The sequence below is a fragment of the Engraulis encrasicolus genome, chromosome 6 (assembly GCF_034702125.1).
Source record: "Engraulis encrasicolus isolate BLACKSEA-1 chromosome 6, IST_EnEncr_1.0, whole genome shotgun sequence".
In the NCBI taxonomy this organism is placed as follows: domain Eukaryota; kingdom Metazoa; phylum Chordata; class Actinopteri; order Clupeiformes; family Engraulidae; genus Engraulis; species Engraulis encrasicolus.
In genome coordinates this window covers 2,943,902-2,952,603 of record NC_085862.1, presented here as the reverse complement: position 1 = coordinate 2,952,603, position 8,702 = coordinate 2,943,902, and the positions used below count along the sequence as shown (strand labels likewise).

General features: G+C 41.5%; 1 protein-coding gene across 1 annotated transcript; it reads left to right on the top strand.

Moving 5' to 3' along the window:
* The first annotated feature begins 560 nt into the window (after positions 1-560).
* Positions 561-1,534, top strand: sox14 (SRY-box transcription factor 14). Its single transcript, XM_063200000.1, has one exon. The coding sequence runs from the start codon at positions 561-563 to the stop codon at positions 1,269-1,271; it is 711 nt and encodes a 236-aa protein (XP_063056070.1). The 3' UTR covers positions 1,272-1,534.
* The last annotated feature ends 7,168 nt before the right edge of the window (positions 1,535-8,702 follow it).

Sequence of the window (8,702 nt, the reverse complement as noted above, 5' to 3'; positions counted from 1 at the left end):
CTTCCTCCCCAATCTTTGTTTGTGTGGTAATATACATATTTTCGTAAAGGTATTATGTCGGTTTCTCTATGCTGATTGGGCGCTCAGGTTGGCAAGTCTACGCCCTGCGATTATGTCAGATTGCGTGCAGACCAAACCAGCGCAGCCTTTGAACTTCACCGCTTTTGGCTCTCATTCACACTCTCTTCCTCGTTTCCGAGCCAGGTGCTTTGCAAGGCGAGAAACCTCGAAGAAAAAAAAACATACACACAAACAGAACTCGTCGTTTGCGGGACTTTGCCTTCGCACCTCGGCGGATTGTAAGCGCTCGAGTGGCACGGGACGGCGGTTTTGCAGAAGAAGGGTTTTTTCCCCCAACTTAACAAACGCTGCTTCTTCAAAGACGATCGAAACAAGTGGAATCATTATTTTCATTGATGCCGTTTTTGCAGCTGTTTCTCGCATTTTGCAAGTGGCATGCATAGCGTCTGTCAGCGAAACAGGTGAATTCTATTGCGCATTGGGTGGTCACAGAACTTTTCTGCGTTGTTTTGCAAGGGGGGTAAACCGAGCGTCTTAAAATGTCAAAGCCAACAGATCACATCAAGAGACCCATGAATGCCTTCATGGTATGGTCGCGAGGCCAGAGGAGGAAAATGGCACAAGACAATCCTAAAATGCATAATTCCGAAATAAGCAAAAGACTTGGCGCGGAGTGGAAACTGTTGTCGGAATCAGAGAAGCGACCCTACATTGACGAGGCGAAGAGGCTGCGAGCTCAGCACATGAAAGACCATCCAGACTACAAATACAGACCACGACGCAAGCCCAAGAACCTTCTGAAAAAGGACAGGTATGTCTTCCCTTTGCCCTACCTCGGGGACACGGATCACTTGAAAGGACTGCCTGTGTCGGCCGCAGACTCTCTCTTGAGTTCAGAAAAAGCCAGGGCGTTCTTGCCACCAACGTCTACGCCGTACTCCTTTCTTGACCCCTCTCAGTTCACTTCCAGCGCTATCCAGAAGATGACCGACATGCCCCATGCGTTGACCACCAGCACTTTGCCCTACTCCTCGTTGGGATACCAGAACGGCGCTTTCGGTAGTTTGGGTTGCCACAGCCAGCATACCCACACCCACCCATCGCCCACAAACCCAGGCTACGTTGTGCCCTGTAACTGCACGGCGTGGTCGGCGTCAAGTTTACAGCCCCCCGTTGCCTACATACTTTTTCCAGGTATGACCAAGAGTGGGATAGACCCGTATTCATCGGCACACGCTGCTGCTATGTAACCTGACCATTTAAAAAAAAAGACAGTCTACTCTGAAAACTTGAATAAAACGTTGCATGTACATACGGACCAAGCGCCAACATTGAAAGAAGAGATCAAAACATTTCGTGAAGCCGTGGACTTGACTGAAGAGCCGGGCGATCATTTTGAAAGCAGACCGAGCAAGCCGTTCCATCGACCTCAGCGTGGAACTGGGAATTGATGCAAGGCAGGTGCTTTGTGAACTGTAAGACTTGTAAATGTTATAATGTTTATTAATGGCAACCGGACAAGGAGGCCTTTATCTTTATTTATTATGTACATTTTGATGCTATATTAATATTTTGTTCGGTGATTAATATTATTATGATCGTCATATTTTCAAGACAGTTTTTGGTTTGCACAATTATCAATTTGCCAATTTGTTTCATGTACAGTGTCTTGATTTTCTTTGGCACTCAGATGAGATGGCTAGGGTCAAAATTAGGACCTGAGTTGAATGACTATACGGGTTATCTTGTTTATATTTATCAAACTGGCACATCAAAATTAGACAGTCTATTTAAAATATCAAATGAAAAAAATCTTATCATTCAATACTTTTTATTTTGCATTTTCCTGTGGTTCAGTGCTAATAGTCACAAGTTAATTTTATTTTAAAAAGAGCTTCAGTTATGAAGTTAAGCAGTTAATGTTGTATTTTTAATCTGAGATGGTAATTTAAATTCTGTCTTGTTATGGAAAGGAAATGTATCTAGAAGGGGATACCTCGTTTCTTTGTTCATTTGTCGAGCAAAGACGTTTTGAATAAAGACAATCTGTCTTCAAAAGAATAGAAAAGAATCCTTGTTATTATCTTGCCAGCACGTTTTGGAAATACAGAAATGTCAGTTCGTGTCGTGAGTTTTGAGTTGTAACGTCAGGACAGGAAATTAGACCATCACCAAGGCCTTCCTTATGGCATATAGCCTATTTAAAATATATATGTTCTATTGGCTGCAATATTTAGGCTACAAATCAGACAATCACCATGTTAAAATGTATAATTTCACAATTGCATTACGATTTGTAGTATTTAAACTCTTTTCTATTAAAAAAAAAGATTGGTCCATTCATTTGAATTGTTGCCTAATATTTAACGTAGGCCTATGGCGCATTAAGGGGCCTTGTTTTTATTTTCCCTCAAAAAATAGGCCTATATATTGTTTTTTTTATCATTGCAACCATCCTGGTACCAAACGGCGTGACCCAAACGGATGCAGTCAGTGAATCATAAAGAGTGTTGAGACTCAAGAGTGCCCATCTGCTCGCGCTGAATAGATGGGAGATAAAATGTCGAGAGCGCGTGGCTTCTAGGATTTCTCTTGAGGGACCGGTGTCAGCATGAAATGGCAAAACAATTAATGTACAAGGAGCCGTATGTAAACAGAGACCCCCCCCCCCCCCAAACAACAACAATCAATTGAAATTTAGAGTGTGAACCACAATGGGATGGAAATCAGTTTGGAGTGGGGGTGGTTGAAGTAGCTTAGTGAGCCACGCCGCTTTAGCATCACAAAACGCGTCGTGGAAATGAATAATTATGGAATAAGACAACGTGGGCCGCCGCTCCAAACATTGCAAACAGATTCAAATGCCCCGAGTGAGAGTAAAATACGTCATGTTGCATTATACTCCAACAGAGGGGGGGCTTTTGCTGCGCGTAGGCTTGAATGCAAAAAATATGGCATAATGTAACGAACATGTTGTATTAGAGAAGGAATATGGGACTATACGTGCGGTCTAATATCGCCTGACATGCGCTGTCATAGGCCTACCTTTTATAAGGGCTATACAGGCCAACCGACATTCAACTTAATCGTTAAATCAAAAAGTTGTCATCGCCATAATACTAGTCAAAAATACAACGCATTTTTAATCAGTATGTACATTGCAGGGTGAAGAAATGCTTTATTTGGATACTAGTGTAGCCCTATTTTCTTTTTTACACCGTCATCACCTCTGTTCATCTTCCGCTTAACCTCAGCTCACATCCGCCATGTGGTTGTAGGTGAAGATGGCGTATCCCAAAACATGTTCCTGAACATGTCCACTGCATTCTGGTGTGTTAGCAAAGCTTCTGAATAACGTGTGACAGTAAAATGAACCGATGATTGCCCTCTTTGATGTTCTGATAGAGAGGTTCCCCTGAGGGGATTGCACTGGTCCAGCCTGTTCTACAACTCGAGCGGAAGACAACTTGTAACTTGTACCCACCTTGAACTCTTCCTTTCATCTCTGACTGCAGTTACGTTGAGCAACTCTGCCTTTTACGCGCGCAGGCCCATTTAATCTTTCATCACCACAAAATCACTTTTACTTTGAGCAAGCGTTTATGTTCATGAGCATTTCAAATAGGATGAGCTTTTCAAAACATTTATCGATGGCAGTAGCCTAATGGTGGAATCAACCTTTACTAATGTTATGTTAGGCCTTGTGTTTTTGCATTAGGCCTACATAATGGCAGTGGTAGTAGGCCTATGTTCCATAACAAGTTCTTGACAACTTGGTAAACCATAATGTTCTACAAAACTTAAATAATATAAGGAAAAACATTTCATTGGCACCATGTGTTTGTGTTTAAAAAAATGTAACAACTTGCTGTGATTACGCACAAGTCAAAACAGTAGACATGGCTTCCAAAGCTCCCAAAATAGATTCTAATTCACAGCAGTGGACAGGAGCCTATATGCTATTCATTATTAGAATTTTAAAAAGCCATCATTTATAGTCTAGTCTATGGCAGAATGTCGTTCACAGAAACGACAACACCGCGCCTGGGCTGTGATTGCAAACACAGGGTTGATATTCGCCTCTACATTTTTGTCTATTGTCACCATGGGGTAGGGAATGGGATTTGCACACCGAGGTGTAATAGCATTACTGCATTAATTAAAATTTTCATTTCACATCCAGATTGTTTACTTATCTGCCAGGAACATATGCCGGCAGAAGTTAAGATTCACGATTCTGCACTATTGCCCAAGGTGCAATTGCGTATGGAGGAGGGAGGGGGAGGAGACGGGCGGCCTCAGATTTTTATGACAGACTTCGCTCTTATCGGGTGCTGTAAATTAGGGTGATACTTCATTGAACCGAACAGCAAGTTTCACACCAGTCCCCCCAAAGCATGCAGATTCAACTTTGAAATTGGACAATGATAATTACTTTCAAGAGCACTTACATAAAGAAGGGGATAGAGTATTTTCTGCCATATGATATTACACCCCGATGTCTTTAAGCAATCAGCTCCTCAATGTGGCAGGAATTAAAAACCCACTTCATCTTAAATGTGGAATAATTCCTCTGACTTGAACGAGGGAACGTATTGGCTTTGTTGGTAATTCACACATCCGTATTAAAGTAATGAAGAGCCGCAGCATCCAGGCTAGGCCTACCTTTTCCCTCTATCCCCGTCTGGCCCTCTCGCTTTCTCTATGGGGTACATTAGCATTTTATGAATTATGAGTTGTTACATATGATTACTCGTCGGGCCTACAGCCACATAGAAATACATGATTGTGAACGATAATCGACTTAATACGTTTAGTTAAGTTAAGAGACTGCGAGAGGAAAAAAGGAGAGAGAGAAAGTGGGTGTAATTAGATGTTAATTTATGACCTCGTTCATGGCAATTAATCAACTGTGATCATTGCAGCCATAGTGAATTGGCACGTTTGGTCGTATAGCAGGCCTACGTTAGGCTAACTGCTAAATGAAAGAAAGAAGCATTTTCAAACGGAGGCAGAGAGGCAGAGAGATGTAGCCTATACGCACGCGCGCGCAAATGACGCCAAGGGAAAATAATAGAGGCGAAATTATGATTTGAAATTATAGACGCCCTAAATCTCTCTTAAACTCTTCTCCTAGACGTTTTTATTTGAGCACAACAGAGGCTTTCTGCTCCCACAGACCAATTCAATCTGCCTTATCTCCCCGGGACTGCTTTCAGAGGGAGATCAGAGAGAAAGAGGGGATAATTGTTCTTTATTTTATTTAATTTAATGCGACAGCTAGTGCTTTCAGGTCATTTATATGCTTAATTTAGTGATAAAAGTCAATGAGGAGGGGACACAAGACGCCTTTCTTTCCTCAAACACTTTAGTGGAAAATATAAAACACATGAAACAAAAGTGGAAGGACATGACACTTTTAATTGAATGCCATGGGTCATTTGCATCATTGTATCTTAATGTCACCCTGAAATCATCAGCTCTGAGTCGAGTTAGATATGTCGTGTGCGAATATCTTCTGATGCATCTTGCCACGCTAATTTTCTATTTCACTCCAACTGAAGTCAATGCAATTCCCTATAATCCTGCCACTGTCATAGTCTACTGACAAACCTGGCGCTACATGATTTAAATCATGGTACACTCGAATTAAATGCGATAGGCTATTAGAAATGCCCACACTATTAAACACAATAATAATAATAATAATAATAATAATAATAATAATAATAATAATAATAATAATTCTCATTATTTTAAAATATTATTTCATCGAGCTCGTTTAAGGCCTAGCAGGTGCCCGTTATCACATTTCAAATGCCCTGTATGAATAGCTGAATATGCCGGCAGGTGCAGGGTAAGCCGATCTCATTTTAAAATATGAACCATTGTCTCTATCCCCAAGTCTAAAAAAAAAGCATCATTGCTAAAACCCCCAGTATATCTGAAATTGGATCTGGGATACCATTTTGACAGAGGAAAAGTAAAGCCCGGTCCCAGCTTGTTTGAAGCTCCGGCCGTGAATTTGGGAGTCCCTGCATTCTCATTTGAACGAAATGAAATGGTGAACGAGCTGATAAGCAAATAGGGAAGGGGGTGCGCTGAGAGAAAAGGGAGTCATACCACGGCTGTTTAATGTGCGCTCCCAGTCGGGAAAGTGATTTACACAGAGACTTTATTCCCCTCCGACTGATCTAAAGGAAGTGCATACATCCCTTGCCACGCGGCCCCCTCACGCGCACGCACGCACAGCACACATCATGTTCGATTCCTTGCGCGCGCAAAGCATAGGGATATACATTTACGCACACGCGCGAAAAGCCACCCACCCAAACACAGAAACGTTCACGCATCTAGAATGCAAGCCATGGCAGCACCATCTCTTCCAAATATAGGCCTACTAACTCAGCACTAGCGGATTTTAATGACACTGAAAGCAAGTTAACCCATCACACGACTGTCAGGAAACATGGCAATATGTGCAGGATTGCAGAATGCATAGCCTACATTACTGCCACAAACAAAGGAAATACAAATGTCCACCTTGCAACTGGAGAAAATATAATAAAAAACATCCAAACTATTATCACCGTTCCAGAATGACAATAGGGGATCAAAAGAGGTTTGCGGAAATACACTCTGGTCGACAACTTTCATTACGAGCAAGCCTAGGCTTACTTACTGTTGTTCTATGGGAAACACACATTAACGCACACAACACAATTTCTAAGGATAGGCTTCAGAATGGCCTTTTGTATAATGATTGGTGAAATGGTGGAATTGGTGAAATCACACGACTCTGCTCTCTTTTTGAGGGCCTACACATTTTCTAGAATGTATCGCTTTCTTGTCGTTCTGGGAAACTCGTCCATCATGAAAGAAATAAAAAACAAGGATCACAGACAAACTCTCCGTGTTATTAAAGCGAGGGGGACATTCGTGTAAAATCTAGATTCGATGCTATGCTATTAGCTATTAGTGTCTCGTAACCTCATGCATTTCGGTTAAACCAATTCCTCAGCCTACTGCTACGCCACTGCTCACCGTCCTCGGAAATTGTCCATCAACTTTATTAATTTCCCAAGCTCCAAATTAATCACACATATCAGATGGTACACTGCATGTCGCTCTGTCTCACTTCTCGCTTTCATCGGCGTCCCCTAAATAGTGGTATCGTGATAATATTATATGTATATTTTAGAGGACAAGGAATGTTAAATGAGCTTTTGTCAGACACAAAACAATAATTCAAAGGAACAGCAATTTATTTCATCAATAGACTGATGGTGCAGTTTTATTACAACAATAGCCTACTGTTGGACGCCTGTTAGTTTTTGGAGTTGCAAAATTGAAGTAGGTTATACAGAGAAACACTCCAATCCTCCAAATGATGCACAGGCCGGGCAACTTGTTGTTGTGGTAGGCTAAACAGTCTGAGGCAGGGCAACTTTTCAAGCCTGACTGCAGCAATGACAGAGTAAGATGTTTTTTAATCACAGTCATTTAATTGTTGTCCTTGCAGGGTGACAAAGTCAATGCCAAAATGTCCTCCGCCGCCGCTCCAAGTTAAAGTACTGACAAAATGATTGTTTTTGGTCATAATTCATGTTACACTTTACACAGTTCCTGTGCGTGTGTCTGGTGTTTGACAAGTGTTGTTCAGGTAAACATGGGGTATTTTCATGCCTCATAACCACACCTTTAATCAATTAGTCAAATCAAAGTCAAGCCGGCTTTATTGTCACTATTTCTTCATATGCACAGGTCATACAAGGAAACTGAAATAGTGTTGCTCTCTATCCCATCCAAAGGCATAGACAGACATATTCAGGACTGACATTGACAGTGTAGACATGTCAGTCCTATGTAGCCTATGTTTATGTCTTTGCATGGAAAAGAGAGAAAAGCATGAGAGACCTCTGTGTGTGTGTGGTATAAGATGTTGATCCACGACTAGATGGCCAAAATGTTTCCATGCTGCTGAGAACATGGCGCAGGCAGGGCACATCCTGTAGATACATATGGTGACTTTAGGACAGAGATGTCAAACCCAGGCCCGATTCGGCACTCCAAGTCATTTCATTTGGCCCATGCACAAGATCATTTCAAATCAGTGGTGTAGTCTACTTTTTTGTGGTGGCTATACTGTATATTTGAGCATTTTTGAAGTGGGTATACTGCATTTATTTGTGCTATTCTAAATAATTGATTTTAACCCCTTAATGCACGCCGTACCTCAAGTGGCACGCTGTAATAGTCATTGAAAGTTAACTACCATAGTACTACACTACTATGACATAACACAGGGCCTTTCGTAACGCACTACGAGTTGGTCATTGCCATTCTGGTAACAGCTAATTTATAATGCCGTGTCTTAAGGGGTTAAGTGGGTATACTGAAATCCCTGAAATTTTGAAGTGGGTATACTCCGTATACCTGCGTTCTACGTAGACTACACCACTGTTTCAAATGTGTATTACTGCTGTGATTACGCAGAAGTGTATTACGGTCAGACCACATACACCATTAATGTACAATAACCATTAATATATAATAACCTGACTAAAACATCACATTTGGTACCATTAATATACAATAACCTGACTAAAACATCACATTTGGTATTACAGTCAGACCATCACATACACCATTAATATACAATAACCTGACTAAAACATCAC